This window comes from Formica exsecta, unplaced genomic scaffold (genome assembly GCF_003651465.1).
Source record: "Formica exsecta isolate Colony F162 unplaced genomic scaffold, ASM365146v1 scaffold138, whole genome shotgun sequence".
Lineage (NCBI taxonomy): Eukaryota > Metazoa > Arthropoda > Insecta > Hymenoptera > Formicidae > Formica > Formica exsecta.
In genome coordinates, this window is record NW_021848711.1 from 63,386 (window position 1) to 83,694 (window position 20,309).

General features: G+C 32.0%; 5 protein-coding genes and 1 long non-coding RNA gene across 8 annotated transcripts in view; 4 read left to right on the plus strand and 2 right to left on the minus strand.

Annotated features, from left to right (window-relative positions):
* LOC115246037 (oxidative stress-induced growth inhibitor 2-like) overlaps positions 1-3,385 on the plus strand; it is a 16,842-nt gene extending 13,457 nt beyond the window's left edge. Inside the window, exons 6-8 of the mRNA XM_029824616.1 lie at positions 1-137; positions 258-659; positions 1,229-3,385. Of these exons, the coding sequence (XP_029680476.1) occupies positions 1-137; positions 258-659; positions 1,229-1,509 (820 nt within the window). The 3' untranslated portion in view covers positions 1,510-3,385. The remainder of the gene's footprint in view (positions 138-257; positions 660-1,228) is intronic.
* Positions 3,386-4,541: 1,156 nt separating this feature from the next.
* LOC115246042 (syntaxin-16) lies at positions 4,542-6,326 on the minus strand. Its single transcript, XM_029824627.1, has 5 exons — positions 6,185-6,326; positions 5,871-6,089; positions 5,484-5,691; positions 5,122-5,378; positions 4,542-4,940 (listed from the first exon to the last, which is right to left on the minus strand). The coding sequence occupies exons 1-5, from the start codon at positions 6,263-6,265 to the stop codon at positions 4,731-4,733; spliced, it is 975 nt and encodes a 324-aa protein (XP_029680487.1). The 5' UTR covers positions 6,266-6,326; the 3' UTR covers positions 4,542-4,730.
* Positions 6,327-6,635: 309 nt separating this feature from the next.
* On the plus strand, positions 6,636-7,037 carry LOC115246048. The gene is made up of 2 exons (XR_003885627.1): positions 6,636-6,777; positions 6,863-7,037. It is a non-coding gene; the product is annotated as an uncharacterized LOC115246048 (long non-coding RNA).
* A 1,078-nt stretch (positions 7,038-8,115) lies between these two features.
* On the plus strand, positions 8,116-10,532 carry LOC115246041 (probable phenylalanine--tRNA ligase, mitochondrial). Its single transcript, XM_029824626.1, has 4 exons — positions 8,116-8,587; positions 8,663-9,381; positions 9,522-9,814; positions 9,913-10,532. The coding sequence occupies exons 1-4, from the start codon at positions 8,583-8,585 to the stop codon at positions 10,201-10,203; spliced, it is 1,308 nt and encodes a 435-aa protein (XP_029680486.1). The 5' UTR covers positions 8,116-8,582; the 3' UTR covers positions 10,204-10,532.
* On the minus strand, positions 10,351-20,234 carry LOC115246044 (probable phospholipid-transporting ATPase IIA). The gene is given in 16 exon segments (XM_029824629.1): positions 10,351-11,644; positions 11,780-11,983; positions 12,078-12,244; positions 12,518-12,758; positions 12,850-13,394; positions 13,491-13,907; positions 13,982-14,568; positions 14,655-14,843; positions 14,924-15,166; positions 15,279-15,551; positions 15,653-15,797; positions 18,066-18,294; positions 18,297-18,314; positions 19,332-19,471; positions 19,530-19,780; positions 19,986-20,234. Coding segments are annotated over 16 exon segments (3,990 nt in total). The 5' UTR covers positions 20,193-20,234; the 3' UTR covers positions 10,351-11,510.
* The window catches only part of LOC115246038 (tubulointerstitial nephritis antigen-like), a 35,239-nt gene continuing 31,556 nt past the window's right edge, over positions 16,627-20,309 (plus strand). Inside the window, exons 1-2 of one of the 3 annotated variants that reach the window (XM_029824619.1) lie at positions 16,627-16,726; positions 18,015-18,085. In XM_029824619.1, the coding sequence (XP_029680479.1) occupies positions 16,712-16,726; positions 18,015-18,085 (86 nt within the window). In that variant the 5' untranslated portion in view covers positions 16,627-16,711. The other 2 variants (XM_029824620.1, XM_029824617.1) reach the window with 2 other exon arrangements.

Below are 20,309 nucleotides of genomic sequence, written 5' to 3' on the forward strand. Positions count from 1 at the left end.
AAGAGCGGTCCTCGCGACCGGCACGACCGATTTGTCTAATCACTTAGGCATTCCGGGGGAAGACACGCATCCCGACTGGGTGACGCATGATCTCAATGATCTTGAAACGCGATTGGGACGTTTGGTCAATGAACGTGGTATGTAATCACAAGATTATAGATTATCTCGTTTTTCACGATTACAATCGATTTATTTATCCGCGAATTATATAATTCATTTTCGATTTGTTGTCTCATTTGAAAAATTATTAATTGTAGGTTCAACCGACGAGCAGATGCAATCGGTGTTAGTAGTTGGAGCTGGTCTTAGTGCGGCCGACGCGATTATGGCCGCACGTTTTCGAGGGATACCAGTGTTGCATGCGTTCCGCAATTCATCGAGCGAATGGGGCAAAGAAACCGCCGAGAGAATAACTACTAGTTACGATCGACTGCAATGGCTGCCGAATTCCATATATCCGGAATATCACAAGATATACCAGATGATGGCTGACGGAGGTACAAATTATCCTTTGTACAAATCACTGCCGGGATACACGCTCGTCAGTCTCGGCGAGAGTCGCGAGGACGAAAACATGAATACAAGAAGGACAGTTACCTTTTCCGCTCCGGACGGTCAACTGCACACGTTCGAAGTATCTATTGCGGCTATACTTATCGGTAAGCACATATAAGATATCCCAACAGAAACTGGACACCTAATTATTTCTTTATTTCTGACAATATGGAAAAACCTTATAAACGCAATTTAAATGGTTTCGAAGAGCGTATATAGTGCAAGGAAATTTTTTTGTCTAAAGTCATGTTTTTCAGAGTTTTCAGCGTCCTCATTGTCTTTTTTAAATGAAAAAATCAGTCTTTTCTTGCATATCATAGTTAACATTAATATATATTGAACCATGAATAATGATATAACTTTGAAATGATTTTGGAGTTAAAACATATTAAAATGCTAAATTACTTTTTATTATTGTTATTATAAATGATTATATATAATTAATTATAAGTAAATCAGAAAACTCTTTCTGGATAAAAGTAAGAGATGAAATGGGCAAATTGTTGAAAACATTGGGCAGCAGAAAATTTAAGGGAGGAAGTGGGTAAAGAGATCATCTTTTCTATATGGTAGTAGAGCTTTTATAGATTTAGAACTATCGATACAAGATATAATGTTGCATTAATGAAAAGATTATGGTGTCCACAAAATGTATTGAATAATTTCATTTTAGGATATAAACCAGATTTATCTTACTTGGAAGGTAACGGTGTAGGATTGGGTAAGCTCGCGGACAAGCTGATTGATAGTAAGTCGAATCCGATTGAAATTGATGATTTCACATACGAGGTGACCAAGGCGCCGACAAAGGGATTTTACGCTCTGGGACCTCTAACCGGTAACAACTTTGTTCGCTTTGTTCTGGGCGGTGCGCTTGGAATTCTTGCACATATCCTGTGCACCACAACATCTGAGAAATCTGTCAGCCGTTCATGCGAACCGATCGTGTCTTAGCAAAGTTGTTTTATATACAAGCGTATTGAAACAATTGTGTGATTTCTACTGCTCAATTCGTGTGAATGCTGAAAAACTTAATTTACACACAGTTCTAAATATTTAGAAGATTAATTTAGGTAAATCGGTTTATACAGATACTGTTAAAATTATTTTTGTATAATATTTTTTTGCATATGTTAGTCCTTCATAAGAAAATTTAATCGATATTTAAGTGTATATATCATAACTATTTAATTGTTTCATCGAAATATCTCATAGATCAAGATAAAGAACAAATAGGTCAATGTTTATTTGTTGGATAGCATACAATGTAAAAAAAGATAACAATTTAGATGCTATCTTATTGTTAAATCTGTTTTAGATCCATTTGCGTTTCTTAACATTCCATTTGATAAGAGAATTATTTATAGAAAACAGGAACAACGATATAATTACATAATTCATCATCTACAATTCATTCTACAATTGAAAATTACGCACGATAGCCTTTGTACAAATATGCCACTCCTCTCCTCATAGAGTAAATGAAAATATAACCTGTATCATAACTAGTTTTATAAAAAATCGGATAACATACAACGAAACCCTTGACATACATTCTTTCCGAATTATTGAATATGTTTAGGATTATTCTTTTAATGAATAATTAAATTAAATATCTTTTTATGCACATCTACTTATACATACATTATATGTATTTTATGAATACTTTTAATCATTTTTATTTTTATGTGTGGAATTATATGTTCTTACCAGAGTAATCAAACTGTTGCATTAACATATAAGCGCGTTTCTACATTTTGCATTATTATTTTTAAAGAATTTGTGAATGAGAACAAATTTCGTAAAGTGAATCCAGTGATTATCGTATATTAATTTTTATGTAACATCTTTAATTTGCTGTAATATGCCTTTCTTATTAATAAGCTGTGATTACTCTTTAGTAGATTTAGGCTAATGCCCTATTATTAATTTGTATTATATTATTAATTGTTATTAATATGTATTTTATACATATTAATATGTATTTTATACATCTCAGTAATACCACCTCTATTTAGTACAAAATATTACCATTATTGTTATTACTTAATATTATTTTTATTACTCAATATTATTTCTTATTTTTTATTACTTAATAGTGCTTATTTATACTTAATTTACATGCTTATCTTGTTGTTTGCAGTTTATATGGTTTTGTTTACGATATGCGGTATATATACATATATTACATTAAGTTTATTTTATTTAACGATATATGTTAAAGAAAAAGAAAAACATTCTACTTTTTGTATCTTTATTATAATTTTTATATAGTGAATGATATTCCATTAAAATGCAGAAAATATTCTTTTTTCATATTACAAAAACGTACAATGTGTATAAATTAGTATGGTACATTATACATACTGTAATAAAAAGCCTAATGTATTTAACATAACAATGTTACAACAAATTTGTAATTAGGAGCAAAGCAAAGTGCTGCTATAGCGTACACAAAAGATGAAGTGAACATTGAGAAACCTGTTGATTTGTATAGCATAGTAACATATGCGTGAAATTTTTAGAAGTTTTATTGATACAAGAATTGTGTGTGATATACTGATTAGCTAAACAGTAAGACAGGGGGATAAAGCATATGTATAAATATAACGAAAATACTTATAATACACATCTGTGATAGGAGGTGCAATGTTCAAAAAGTTGCAATGAAATAGAAAAAATTAAATAGAACAAAACTTGAGCGTATTATATTTAGTTGTAAATATACATATTTTTACACATAAGAACTATCGATTTATATATATATAAGAAATGTGGTTCTGTTAAAAAAAAAGGAAAATAAGGATGATTGCGCCTGTTCCTTAGAGGATTTGATAGAGTACCTGTTTATCCTTGAAAAGGATCCCTACAGATCTTAAAATACCTATCCCTGATAATTTTCAAAAACAATCTGTAATATTTTATGTATGGACCATCCTATATATATGTATTATATATACAAAAAAAAATAAGTACCACATATATCTCTTAACCAGTCAGTTTTTTATTATCATGGAATGATCTTGTTTAACAATTGTGGACATCTACACAGTCTAGAACAGTTTACAATACAGATATAAAAAATCGTACTGCAGTATTTTCTATCGATATATCACATGTAAATAAAAATAAATTTATAACTTTCCACTATAAAAATATATAAAGCTAAGTATGAGGTAAATAAATTATTCTATTTATTATATAAGTTTATCTACAATCATTTTTAATATGCATTGTAAAAATTAAAAGTGGCTACTTAAAATATAATGATACTGTTTTAAAATTGGTTTATACAAATGGGGATTAATATTAATTAAAAAGATTAATGCCACATATATTTAAATCTTTCTAATAGATTAATTCGGAAATAGATAAAATAAACAGACATCTGCCATAATCCTTGAATACATTGTCTCCCTGTTGGTATAATATCTGAGAAAAGACTGCATATACTATCTTAATAAAAATAGTTTTCCATCATTACAACAGATTCTATAAAGATATAATTTTATGGAACACGATGATAAATACCAACAAGTGTATCAATATTTTTATATTTATTTTTTAATTATAAATACTTCTATGTCTTAAATATGATAAACACAAAGCTAAGCAATATAATAGCAGCCGCGAGAACAACGATGCAGTACAATTTTTTATTAGCCTTTTGATACGAGTCTGCTTTCTTTAATTGTTTATAACCCTCCTGTACTTGCACCTGTGTTTGCTCGATGTTATAGTCAATACGATCTAAAATAGTACCCTGATCCTCTACCATTATTGCAAGATCCTGCATAATAAAAACCCAGAATTTTATCCAAAACTTTATAAATCTTATTATTACTGGCAATAAATGAAATAAATGTCAAAAGAATATATTCAGATGAAAAAATATATTTGCGATATATGTTGCTTATATATTAAAATCATTATTATTATAAGTATTTATAATGATTTTGCATGTAATTTACCTTGAAAATGATCTGCCATAATCCTTGAATACATTGTCTCCCTGTTGGTATAATATCTGAGAAAAGACTGCATATACTATCTTAATAAAAATAGTTTTCCATCATTACAACAGATTCTATAAAGATATAATTTTATGGAACACGATGATAAATACCAACAAGTGTATCAATATTTTTATATTTATTTTTTAATTATAAATACTTCTATGTCTTAAATATGATAAACACAAAGCTAAGCAATATAATAGCAGCCGCGAGAACAACGATGCAGTACAATTTTTTATTAGCCTTTTGATACGAGTCTGCTTTCTTTAATTGTTTATAACCCTCCTGTACTTGCACCTGTGTTTGCTCGATGTTATAGTCAATACGATCTAAAATAGTACCCTGATCCTCTACCATTATTGCAAGATCCTGCATAATAAAAACCCAGAATTTTATCCAAAATTTTATAAATCTTATTATTACTGGCAATAAATGAAATAAATGTCAAAAGAATATATTCAGATGAAAAAATATATTTGCGATATATGTTGCTTATATATTAAAATCATTATTATTATAAGTATTTATAATGATTTTGCATGTAATTTACCTTGAAAATGTGTTTTAAGTCTGCTATACTTTGAACTATACTTCCAATTTGTTCTTCTCTTTCCAATGCTAATTTTACTCTATCTTCTGGTTCCTCCAACTGCAATAAAACCGAGTCCTGTCTTTGCTCATTTTTCTGCCAATAGTCAGCAGTTGCCTCATTTGATTCTGTCAACCAAGAATCGGTTGCTACATTATCTAAAAAAGACTGATCTTCTGCAAAGAACTGACTATTCCTCTCTTCTCTTGATTTCACCTCTGCAAGTATTCATAATAATTGAATATAATGCAAATAAAAAATATTGCAGTTTATTAAGATATTATTAAATATTCATTTTTATTAGCTACGCAAAGAGAACATACGTGTCAAGTAATGATTTTGTGCTGATCTATATCGAAGACCTAATTCTTGTAAAGCAGTCGAAAGGGCCATTACTGCGCTAACAGCTAGCCGACGTTCAGCAGGCTTAGTTTCATGCCTGCCAGCTGACTTAATTGTTTGTACTTGTCTATAGCCATTAGAGAATGCACGTCCAATCTCTCGTGTCAATTGTTCCATTTGTCTTTCTTCCTATATGTATAATGTTATACTTTATAAACTATTGCATTATATAATTATTATACAAGAGAAAAAAGTTTTTCGCTTGGCATTGATACATTTATTTTTTTACAAGACAGTGATAGAAGGGTTCTTCTAAATCCAACTAGCAGTGTTATTTATGACTGATAATCCTGGCAATTCAAACAAACCTGACACGTATCGTCCAAGGTGGGCCTGGTGAGCTGCTTGGAGTGCAGCTCGACCAGGCTATCTATTTTCACACGTAATTTGTTCAAGATGTACTGTGTCTCTTCCAAAGCGTCCACCCAGACAGGCGGCGCACCGCTGTCCGCGCTCACACCTTTCAGTTCGACATTATCGGATCCACCGGAGTCTGATTCCACCAGTGCCACTCGATCAGTAAGATTCTGAAGAAATATATCGAATGACTCATGTGAAAAATCACAAAACGCAGACAGTACGATTTTTGCACAGGTGTGGAACAGGTTAAGTAAGTACGCACCTGTTCGGCGTAGATATGCCTGGTCTGCAAAGCATTATTTCGCATCAGAACGAAGGGCTCGGTCAAATTCCTCGTAGCCATTCTTTAGCAACAATTATTTTTCTCTATTGTAACACACACAGATATAAACACGGTCCCGTAACTATTACATCGCGAGTCGCGTCATGCAACGCACTGGATCAGCTGTCATCTTGAAACAGCTGATCAGCAGGCCTACTCTTTCCGTCTCTTTTTACTTTTCGTATGTTCCCAGAGTGTTTGGTAGTACTGAAAAATCATTCATATTCATATACGTATACTCTTTCATTCATATTATATCACCAGTTAAAACGAAATACTTATTATTATTCTGCACTTTTTGTATTAAAATAAAATGTGAGATATATATAATTGTTCGGAAAAGAGAAGAAAGATTCAGGAGTGTAGTTAAATATGGAAATTCTACATAGGATGTCAGAAATACTTTTCTATATAAATGTTATATTAAGCACACATTTTTTAACAGAATATGTCTAAAGGAAGACATTTCTAACACCTAGTATGCACGTGGAGTGTGAAATTCAATATATTTTTATTGCTTGATTTAATACATTGTATGAGCTATTATTTTTAACGTATTTTTCAAGATATTTTGTATATATGAAAAATACCTCTCCTAATGATTTTTTTTTTTTACAGAAATAATTTTCAAGATATGATCTTGTTCAATTATTTGTAATACACAATTATCAATTGTAAAATCATCAATCTTGTGGAATATACAGATCCACGCAGTATGTGTTACGGTATTAACAAAATTATTTAATTTCTTAACAATTTGAAGAAATATGTACAATATATAATTTTATACATACATATGTAAATAGAAAAACATTTCAGCATATGTTACATAGTGATGAAAAATGAAGTATCTTTACATAAATAATTACAGAATTTTTTCTATGAAGACATGAATAAGTAATCACAGAGTTCTCCTTCATAATTAAATAACTAATTATTATTACATCTCCTTAACCATGAATGTCTTATAATATTTTAAAAAAATTTTGCATAAAAATATTCATGCTTGACACGATGATATTGAATTAAATATATGCGGTACTTGAAAAATTCCGAGTTTGAAAATTTGAAATTATATGACTTAAAAAATTCTCTGTTTAAAAATTTTAATAAGATGTGTATCCATAGTACAGTTTTAAATACTAAAATTATTTTATATTCTAAGTCGGTGTATCACATAACTTGTTTTTAGTTTCAATCACTAATGGCCTAGTATTGTAAAGACTGCCTAATATGACTTGTCTCTTGATCATATCCAATGTCTCTTGCCCTTTTACGTAACACTGCCTAATCTGTTCCTTGTCAGTTAACATTTTGTTCTCCTTGAATTCATATCGTATCTTTCGCAGAGCATACATTCTGAAAAGTAGAAAGTAATTTATGTTTGTATATATATTGTTTACATCATATAAATTTTATATATATTGTTACATTATATATAAATTTGCATAATAAATGTTTCACAAGATTCATGTCACCATTATTTGAAAAAATAATTATTCTCCCTATATCCTCTTCTAACCTAAATTTACATAGCTGCAATAATATATTTTCATAGATATCCTTGAAACAGAACTGAATTGTATCTTCTTCTCCAAAATATTATTTAAAAAATGTCAAAAAAGCTGTGATTCACGTTCTTAAGTATTTAATATAAAGGTTATCGAGTAACAATATATGTAATTAATATATTACCTGTAATTGTATGAGCTCCATTTTTTGCTTTCTCGAATTAAATTTCGATAAAGGTTCAAAATCGCACTTCGATTAGGAATCATTATTTATCAAAAACAAGATCTATACTTTGTATTAATTTAAATAAAACTGTCCGGCAAACCACGCAATCTGATGCAAATTTGATGCGGTTGTAGTTGTAAACTGTGGCACATGGTTATATCGAGGCATCGATGTGTAGTTTGATAATTCCGATATATCTATATCTATGCCAATCGTAACTTCTCGCTAATATCATTAATAGAATATTATTCGAAATATCAGCGTGCAATCAAATAAAATTATTTCTTAATTAAAAGCTCTATCTGTTTTATTGTGTTTTATGTAATATCAAATATCCGGCATTTTTGTACATAACCTCTGCATATTTTATTTGCTTATAATAGTGATTTGAATCTCTAGTTATATTTTAAACTAACTTTTTGTTAATATGATGTGAATATACAGAAGTGTATGAAAATTAGTGAAAATCTATCCTTTGCAGTTGACATAATGTACGCACATATATAGTTTTATATTGAAACAACAATTTCAAAATATCAATGTGAATTAATACATGTAACACATATTTTCTTATGAAAATAATAAATTAATTAATTCAATAATGTGGTATGTAATATGATGTTATGCCTGAGCACATTTCATTCATCTTTAACTAATATTTAAAATATTTTCTTTTATTAGGTGTTACTTTTGCAAGAAAACACTTGTAAACAATGTTAATGCAATCTGTAGGAGAACGTCTACTGTTGCGAATGTTGATAAAAACGCCAACGAATTTGTGCTCTTGGGTCGAAAATATGCGACGGACAATTGGACAAATGTCACTCCAAGCATTGTAGCTAAATTAGAAAGAAACTTGCATGTTAAGCAATACCATCCACTGTCACTCTTACGTCAGCGCATTGTAAACTATTTTTATGGACAGTTTCGCGGTAAAAGCGGAACACCGTCCTTTAGTATATATGATAATATATGTCCTATAGTGACAGTTGCTCAAAATTTCGACTCCCTTCTTGTACCGAAAGATCATCCAAGTAGAAAGAAAACTGATTGTTACTTCATAAATCAAGACACATTGCTGAGAGCACATATGACTGCGCATCAAGCGGAATTAATTTCGATGGGATTAAATAATTTTCTTGTCATCGGGGACGTATACAGACGTGATGAAATTGATAGTACGCATTATCCGGTTTTTCACCAGGTTGATGCAGTCAGATTGCGAACATTGGAAGAAATATTTTGCAATGTAAACGATTCTGAAAGTATGAAGCTATTTGAGCATAGAGGAATAGAAAACGCTGAGAAGCAGGGTTGTCATACATTAGAAGTAGTGAAAATAATGGAGCAGGAATTGAAAAATACTTTAATAAGCTTAGCACAAATTATATTTGGCAAAGGTATTTATTTAATATTTCTGAACAATATACACATAAGAGAATACGTACTTAATTTCCAAATTAAAAATTAATACTTCTTTGCCATTATAATAAAAATGAGAAACTTGAAATTGAGATCGAAAAATATTTTTTGTTAATAGAGGTGCAATGCCGATGGGTTGACCAATATTTTCCATTCACTCATCCATCATGGGAGTTGGAAGTATTCTATAATGACAAATGGCTCGAAATACTAGGCTGTGGCATTATGCGCCAAGAGATTCTCCAGAAATCCGGTGCCGTAGATCGGATCGGATGGGCATTTGGGCTTGGTTTGGAACGTTTAGCCATGTGCTTGTATAATATTCCGGATATAAGATTATTTTGGAGTAACGATGCGGGTTTCTTGAATCAGTTTAAAGTAGACAATCCGAATGCACATATACAGTACAAGGTAAGATAAATATTTAAGGAATATCTCGAATATTGTAAGGTGTATTATATCTATACCTTTTAAATAACTTGTATGAATATGTTGAATGTTTTTTATAGCCTATCAGCGTATATCCTCCTTGTACAAACGACTTAAGCTTCTGGTTACCACAAGATGGAAGTTACTCTTCCCAAAATTTTTATGACATAGTTAGAGAGATAGGTGGTGATGTTATTGAACAAATTTTGCTGAAAGATGAATTCACCCATCCAAAAACTAAAAAGACATCCCATTGTTACAGCATAGTATACAGACACATGGAACGTACTTTAACTCAAAAGCAAGTCAATAAGATTCATGATCAAATAGAAAAAACAGTAACTGCTAAACTTAATGTAATTGTTAGATAAAGTTAAGAACAAATTATTTCCCTAACAGAATAGTTCTTGTATCTAGAGGATGAACTCTATGAATAATTTACTTCAAACGATATTATCGATTTTAATAAAATGTGGACATGAATTATATGAGCAATATGAATATTGCAAGTCAGGTTAAGGAATATATTATTTTATTTGCAAATAAATTAATCATAAACGCATTATACATAGTAAATAATAGTCTTCTAAAAACAGCTATTATATTATTTGTGGTATGCTTCATCCACATTAGTGATAACAACGATTACAGGTATGTTCTACATGCTTGCAGTATATACATGAATATAAAACATATTACGTAATCCAGTATTATTATTTATGCGCAACATACATGACTGAGAATATAAATAACAATAAAAGATATATGTTCTTCATAGAAAGGAAGAAATAAAATAAAATTTTTAAGAAGAAGAGGAAAAAATGAATCTTTTGAAAATAAAATCTCAGAGGTTTCTCATATAATGTTAGTGCAAAAAATGCTGTTTAGACTTGGTTGTAAAAATCACAGTTTTGTTTCTGATACTACAGTTCTATCATTTAATTATATTAACTTTCTAATAATTTTTTCAAGTAAAATGCATTTCTCATTACACAGATCAAGATTGCTTGATCCATGCAGATACTTCAAAATTTTACTACATGAAAAATACTATTGTGCTCAATTGGAACACATTCAATTCGTATTTTAAGAATAAGCGATAAAGATCAAATATATAAATACCGTATTATATGTATATATATTTAAATATACTGAAATGGAAGATGCAAATTTGACAATGCATTCAAAAATATAAATAAGATGGACAAAAAAGAAATATAAAGAAAAAATTGATATAAAAAAAGTCATGTAATAAACCTAAAGCAAAGATGCATAGTAAATAAGCTTCCAGGAAAAATTAATTATACGTAACATTATAAAGTTGTCTCAGTTCTAGTTATAACAATTTTAATCCAATCCCTATCTTTTTTTTTAAGTCAGTGAAATATAATACAAGAAAATTTTGATCTTATCTTGCAGTATAAGCATTTTCATTGGGACCAATGTTACAAAAATCGTTCGGTTGTTACAAAAATAGTTGGTTGATATAAAAATGTGTTCACGTACGACTTTTTATTTTATTAAAAATTAATTTAAGCAATATTATTATATTAATCGGATTGGATTAGGAGTATTACAACGAAAGAAAATTTGTATATGTCCTTTCTTTGTTATTAATATGTCAAGTTGGTTTTATCCTATCTTGTCATTCATATATAGATCAACTTTCGCGTAAACTTTAAGATAATTTAGTGTAACTAGGAGGTGAAAACTTCTTCCTCAAAAACTTCAAAATGTACAGTGGCATGCAAGAAACTAATGTTATCACCAATACTTTCCATAAGAAGTCTGTTGTCTTAATAAATTCAGCATCTGTGTAAAATAATAAGAAAAAAGTCATTAATGAGGTGAATTTATATGTAATTATCTTTTTTTGTATATTTAATTATATTTAATTATCTTTATTTATATTTAATTATCTTTTGTTATCAAGTGCTGCAAACTTACCAAAATAATCTTTGAGAACGACCAAAGACAATAAATAAAGCGCTAGAGAGAAAATTTCTGCAAGTATCATTATATGATGCCAGGTTCTAATGGTCAAAGCAACCATTATTAACTCCGTCAAAACTAGCGCCGAAAAACTGATAGCTACTATATGAATAAATTCATCCTCGAACATTATAAGTGCACCATACATAATTACTCCTCCTGAAATAAAACAGAAAATATATTTTTCATTTTTGTATGTATTATATATATATATATATATATATGTTATTTAGATTTAATTAAAGCTATATACCTTGATATATACTTATCAAAACCCACATAAAAAATGTTTTATATGATAATGAACGGCCTTTACTAAGCTCTTTATAAAGTTCTGGATAGGTAAGCGCCATTTTTCCCGATACATCCTTGTCTAATACCAATGAAAAGACGGGAAACATTGTATATATTGTTGCATATCTATAAAAAAAATTTTATAAACTTTACATAATGGATTTTGATATACAGAATATTCCATTTTAATAAAAACACTGTATATCTCGAAAACTTGACATCATATAAAAGTTACTATTTCCATTAAAATAGGAATACCCTATATATTTTTTAAAACAGTATATATATAAATATACAATATATATAAATATATATCTTATGTATAAAGGAAAATTATGTATTAGGAGGATATAATAAGCTTTAAATTAAATTTTTAACATGTTTGCCAATATTACTTACCCTACCATAAGAAAACCTTGATATAAGGCAACTGAAGACAAATAAAAAACTGCAGAGAATACAGCCTGCATAGTTGAAATTATCAGACCACGATGTATGACAAATTGACTTAATGCAGCCGATCGTTTGTAACTTCTTCTACCGTGGACTAGTAATAAATTAGCAAGATGATTAAACTGAGAAATTGAAAAATCTGCAGCTAGCGATGCTTGTCTTCCCTCAAGACCTTCGAGACCAATTCCTATAAGCAAATATATACAATAATAATATATGGGGAGATGTAATATATATGATTGGATTATCTAAGAGAATTTAAATACAAACACACATACCGGCATCTGCAGCTTGTATCATGGAGACATCATTACCACCATCGCCAACGGCTGCTGTTCTCTTGCCAGTATGTCTTTGTATAAGACTGACAACTTCGGCTTTCTGAGTGGGAGAGCACCGGCAGCAAACGACAGCGGGTGAGCCACAAGCAAGTTCAAGAAATTCCTGCTCATAATATTGCAAGCACACCTCCAGGGAATCACCGCTGATAACTAAGGCACAATCTTGCTTCTTGCGAAATGTATTCAGCTCCAAGTGGGCATCAGTGCGCGTCACGACAGATTTGAAAACATGCAATCCTTGAGCGCGCGAAACTAAACACGATGATTTTGCTATACACGTTGCAGTTTCTAGCTTGTCGCCGGTCAACATCCATATTTTGATTCCAGCGTTTCTCAAGAGTTCCAATGTAGGCCTCACTCTGTCTTGTAATCTATCCTCAACGCCGGTAACGCATAACAGTTCCATTTCCCTTTCAAGACTCTCCACCACCGCAACAACTCTCGATACACGATCGCTGACGCTCATTCTTGCCGCATTATATCTATAATACATAATGCCGATAATTGTGATAGTTGTCATTTATATTTTCATTCTCTCATCAATGTAAATGTAATATTCATAATAATATGCGTGTTACCTTGCTTCAAAATCTAGATACTGATCTTCGGTCAAATTTTTTTTGGCCACAACTAATGTTCTGAGACCCTCGCGTGCCATGTTTTCACATACTTCTTCCAGCCAATCGTTATACTGTACAATACCGGACATTACGACATCAGCACCCTTCAAGTAAAATACGATCTCGGAGCTGGATTCTTCCCTCACGATTATTCCCATTCGCTTGGTTTCTGACGTAAAAGGGAATATTTGCAGTATGGTGTAATTCAATATTTGACCATTCAAAGTCTTCAACTGCATCGAATTTAGGTCTCGTTTGGCCAGAGCCAATCCTATTTCTTCTGTCCATTTCACCAGAGCCACTTCGTCTGGACTAGAAGCTTGATAATTACGTTTCTGTTCAGGTGGATAGTAATGTTGATCCGCTTCTGTTTGACTGAAACATCAAAATTTCATTACTGGTCAAGGATATCCTAGAGCTCTCACAATTTGCTAACGAGAGAGCAATACCTTTGAATGGAACCTGTATCTCCAGTTTCCACTGTATGCACACTCACTGAATCCAAATTCGAAGATTTGCTTATCTCATCATATACCGGAGTTACGTTATGGCACAGTGCTAGAGCGTGCACGGCATCGTAGATTCGTGTATTCTCCGACCTTCGCACTTTTCCGCTATGCAAGGACAGCACCGGTCTCACCGGGGAATTCTCCGAATCAATCGGATAATAAGTCTTCAATACCGACGTCACTTCGTCGAATGTTTCCTGACTGTAAGATATGGTGCCCAAATGCAACTTCTTGAACACCATTTTATTCTGTGTCAACGTTCCGGTCTTATCACTCAGCAAATACGATATGCGTCCCAGTTCTTCAGGAATAGTGGTTGTTCTCACCACTGTACCAGCAATATCCTTATCTCTTTGTATACACCAGGCGTAAAACGCCTTGCCCATGTCCAGATTTACTCTTAAACTGATTGGTATAATGTAAGAAAATAGTAGGACAAAACGAAACATATAACGGTACCATGGTCCATTGAATCCTTTCAAACACATCATTACAAGTGCGAGTCCTATTACTGCACAAAATAGTACCTGCCGAAATATAATCAATAGATATACCAATGTTTTAGTATATCGTATATTAACATTTTGATGTATAATTTCTACATGTGCAATACCTTTGTCAACTGATTGATTTCTTGATCGAGCAAACCAACTTTTGATCTAATTTCTGAATGATTCATTAGAGATCGCGTTTCCTGACCAGTGTAAACAACAATACCAAGAGCAGAGCCTGATGCCACAGCTGTATTAGCCCATAATGTGTTGTCCACACCCAAGCTTTCTTCACTGCTATATCCATCGTACTAAGAATAGAGTAAATAATCATATAAAAAAAAATATTGAAAGAGATTTTAGAAGAGATGCAAGAAAATTAAATTCCTACTCTTGAAAAAGTGCCAATAAAGCTATGTATATCCTTTTGAGGTTTTTCAACATATAAACTGGCTTTAATATCAAACAATTGAGAATTGTTTTCTAGTTTTTGCGTTGCAGGCACTGCTAATCTCAATTTCCAATCCGTTTCTCCATCCAGTTGATCAGTTCGTACAAAACATGCGCCAGATTTTTCTGTTGTGCGTAATAATACCAAATCAGCTGGTACTCTCTGGCCCTTCTCTACTATTACCTTGTAGAAAAGAAAAGCACAATTTATTTATATATAACTCTTATTACGTAAGAAAAAATATAAAATTAAGATAAGACTGACTACTAAAGAGAAATACTTTGGTGCGACTTACCAAGTCACCTACTCGTAATTTGGAACTTGGTACTAATTCTGGCGTATCAAAACCTTTTACTAATCTATAATACTTTTGTGCATTAACTTCTTTGTCTCTTTTATATCTTCTAAAATCATCGACAGCTTCGCGGAAAATTGTTACAGTTAAAACAAAGCACAATGGTCCCCAATATGTATACAAATATCCTATTCTTATGTCTGGTATGAATTGAGATATAGCCATAAGCAGAAAATATAAATTCAAAAAAAATTTAAACTGCTGAAAAAGAACCTGTAAAATAGAAATATGATTATTATTGACTGCACTGTTTTATCCAATTTTTAAAAAGATACAAAAATTATCAATTATCGTTTTTAATGAGAAAAACATACCAAAGGCAAAAAAGTTACAACATTGTATTTTTGATTTCTTATTACATTGGTGGGAAATTTTTCGTGCATAGGTTGCCCAATATGGATAACCCTGGCTCTTAATTCCCGTTCTCTGCAACATCTCCTCCACATCCAAGTACAACATCTGCAATCGTGAGAAACAATCCCAAATTAACAAAATTATGTTTAAAATTGACAAAATAAAATTTCTTTTTGAAAAAATTCTTATCCTTCCTATCATATGTTTATTATTATCTGAAATACTGCTTGCAAAAATATTATATTCCGTAAAATTTAATTTGCGATGTGATATAATTAATAATCAGGCACACTACAATGGATTTTAATTATTAAAGTTTGATGAGCATAAACAACTATGTATCGTCTGAAGCATTGATCGAACCGAGCTGCATTCGCGCGCATCGACTGTGACATATATCTATCTAAGAAATCTGTTTTTGCAAATGGAAAATCCACGATAGAGCGAGGATTCTTGCGTTACGGAAAATACAGCAGAACAACGGGCCGAGCATAAAATCGAGGCCACGCTTTTTAGTCGAGATAAGGTATATGCGTCACCTCGACCAAGAACTGTCATTCCGAGGCTTGGATATTAACGGAATGTCCTCCTTGGACATCCTTATAACGTTGCTTTGCGTCTCCATTTAGATTATTTTCCTCATTTGAGGGCAAGATTGCACTGGCGCAATTTCGCCCACTTTCTTCACACACGACACAGAAATTATTATATATTGTATGATAAGTCTCGTCAATTTATTATCAAGACACTAACAATATTATGACATCACGCGTCGCAGAATACAGGATTGCAAGATGCGTCTAACGCAGAAATGTCAAACAAACTGGATCATTCGCGATTGGTTGAACTCTGTCGATAAAACAGTGTCCAGCCAATAAGCGACCGCGTAAAAATAGCTCGTTTTTATATCCCGTCAACGGCAACTTTCTATAGACATATATATCTATGACCTTTGCATAACGGCACAATTTGAAAAATATTAACGAGCAAGAGCATCAGAGTTTTTTTCGGACATCATTATGGAAATTCTTCAGGTATGTATATATGTACAAGAAATAATTGATTTCAAGGAAAATAATTGTTTTTAGCTAATGTTAAAAATTGAATTCAATAAGTTTTATGTTGCTACTAAAGGGATTTAAATGTAATATTGTCCTAACTAGAAATGTTTCGAAAAAGTTGTGATAATCGCGATTAAAAGAGGCAAAGAAAAAAACATTGGTTTGTCCGAAAAAGCTCTTCTTTGTAAGAAAACTTGAATTTTTTATTTACAGGACATCGAAAACTCACGAAATAATTTTACATAATTAAAAACGGTAATTATATTACTTTCTTATTAAGAGGTTGCGAATATATAGTCAAAAAATTGAAATTTACGGTAGATTCCATAACATTGAAAAATAACGTTCTCTTTTCTTTCCAATCTAATGTTAGTTAGGTGAACATACTTAATACGCACAATACGTTTTATATAAACGCTAACAGAACATATCAATCAGAAGCTACGTAAGCAAAATGTCGCACTCGAGCGATACCGCGATAAGGGGTCAAACGTGAGGGCCGAATACAATATTTCGAGCACGCGTAACGCGTAGCTTTCGATCGATCGCATTTTACCATCATGTTAGATTATAAGCTCCGTTGTTTCATTGATTTACGGTATATAGCGAACAATAGATGCATGTTTTTTATGCAATTACTTATGTTTTCGAATCAATTTTGTTAGCAAGAGATGATTATAGCGCGTTTTCTCGCTTCTCTTATTTCAATCGAGCAACACGAACGTTAGCTGAGCTTAATTAAATTAGAAATAAATGATATGCTGTTTATAATCGATAAATGATAGAAACATGTGCCGCGCAAAATTTTATTAAACTAAAATTTATTTCGAATTTTAAATGCCAAATAATATCGCGTGCTTTAATACTATAAATAAAAATATAATTTTTTAAATAACATAAATAAATAACAGATTTTTAGAAAATACGTGACACATTGCACAGTATATTTCATGCATCTAAATATATTAAATAATAAATACTTGTAGCCGATATACAAAAAAATTTATTTGTTATAGAATGTCTGAAACTATAAAAAAATTTAAGATTTATATGTAATAAGCAAAATTTTCAGGGACATTTTTCCAATCTATAAAATAAGAAAAATGATAAAAAGATTTATTATGATTTATATTTGGATGCATGAAATATATTGTGCAGGGTGTCATGTATTTTCTAAAAATCTATTATTATTCATAGTAGCGATATTAATTGGCATTTAAAATCTATCATGATTATTTCTAATTCTTATGGAATATTTCAGGTGTGTGATGTCACGCGTTCCGAAACACCTTGTAGACAAGCCGCAACTCACCCGCAGAGGCAGTTTCCCAGGTACTTGGAGCAATCCTTGATGCGCCGTCGCCTCGACGTCAGTTGCCTGATGCTGTCCTCGGACGGCTGCAGCAAGTAATCCGTCTCGTCGTCGTCCATTTCAAAGTCCCGCTCGTCAGAGCTTAGCCGCAACGGCATCTCCTCCAGCCTCATGGCGGTGTCGAGGCGGCGGCGCGCTTTCGCGTTGCTCGTTTTTGTGTTTTTTTTTTCCGCGGCACCCACGATCTACCTTTATCGATGGTCGCCTCCCCGGTCCCCGGCTCTCTTTATCACTCTCTCTCTCTCTCTTTCTTTCAGTCTCGTGGCGGCGAGAGGATGAGACGCGCGGTTAACCGATGATGCAAATTAATCGTCGTCTCGCGCGACCAACCGCCGCCGCGGCACGATGTCCGCGGCACATATCTTATCATCCTCTCGATCCTCGGCTGAATCCTATCTCGGTGATCACAATATCGAGATTACACTATCGTCCACTGTCAAATGTTTGGGCTGGCGTGACGAGTTCGCGATCACGACGACGACGACGGCGACAAGACGTCGTCGAGAGTTCGCTTATTTACCACACACACACATACACACACATGTATCACCAGGTTGTATACGCGTCACGGCGGTTCCGTGAGGCGCGATCGAAAAACATGGGGAAGATTATAAATGTTAAACATTTCCGAGGCATTCCCTCATATGTAAGCGATAAGAACAAAGATCAATGTATATTTTATTGTTATCGCATTGGCGTGAGAATCGCCGCATTCTTTCCGTATACGGCAAAGCGCCGCGTGTCGCCATCTTGCTCGCTCAGCTGATCGTGCTGTCATGGTATGGTTACATCATGCGCGCCGTCTGCTACGACTTTCTGGGCGCGCTGATTAGAATAATCTCTAGAAATCCTTAGAATTATTACATGCATGTACAGGATGTTTCTGGTGCGTGGCTTTTAATTTTAACAACATATTCTTTGATTAATTCTTTATTGACTTTAGGCGAATTATCTAACAATAGTCTTTAATTATTTATTTTATTTAATATTTTCTCTGATTATATTGATCATATTATTTATAGAAAGGATGCATTATTATGCTATATTAGTTAATCTTAATCTGATATTTTACGGCTAATGACTCGATTGCACTTTTCAACGATTTATCTTGCGATGTTGCTTTGAGTTGCAATTGTTGGAAAATTTGCTCGCATATAGATCGCTCATTTTTTGTCATAAAACATATCGTCAGATCGAATCTGTTACATGTGCTTAGTATATTGAGAATTTCTGTAATCGATGTTACATCGTCCATATCCGATAAATATTGTAGACACACATCCATAAAATCACTGAAAAAAGATGCAGGTATCTCTACTCGAAAAATATAATTCCGCAAATTGTTCCTGTAAAAAAAAATGTTATTAATGTAACATTCATCGTTATACATTCCATGATTCTTACTTTAGATTCCATATATAAGTGAATTTTTCAGAATGGTCTGTAATTGTTCTCCAGGATTGTACAAAATCTTCGTACGTTTCTGGAGACTTCTTTGTAATATTTCTGTTACTTTCTTGATCGCATTTCGATTTTCCTACAGTAGATATAATCGAGTTATGAGATCCAGTAACATTAATCATGGGATTCCATTGCACTCCAATTTTAGGTTTCATATCATTACGATCCAAAGGTTTTAAGTGAGCACCATTCACCTTTTATATAATTATAATTTTAGTAAAAAAGTAAACACATTTTTGTGATTTTTGATTATATATTTAAAAAAATAATAGTTATGTATAAAAAAACTATGATACAATCATATAAAATCAAAATTTACTGATATATTTATAAATTCTTAAAAATTATTTAGAGAAAACTATGTCTTTTTTTATTATACATATAAGTAAAATTAATTACCATCTGTCTGAAATGCTCATATGTCGGTACTCCTTGTTCAACAGCTCGGATTTTAGCATCGTTTTGTAACTTATACAATTCATCGGCTGTGAGAGCCGCGTGAAGTTCTTCTTCTAAACATTTATAATCTATTGGAGTCTTTAATGCACTCATTGTCACTGTATGTACATTTTCTTGTCTTCCAGTACATTTTTCATCTAAGCTCATTCGAGCCTTAAATAATCTGACATGATAGCACAACTGTTTGTTGTCATAGAAACGCTAGTACTAGCTTGATTACTTTATTGATTAGAAATTTATTTGTATTGTAGGAATTTTTTTATA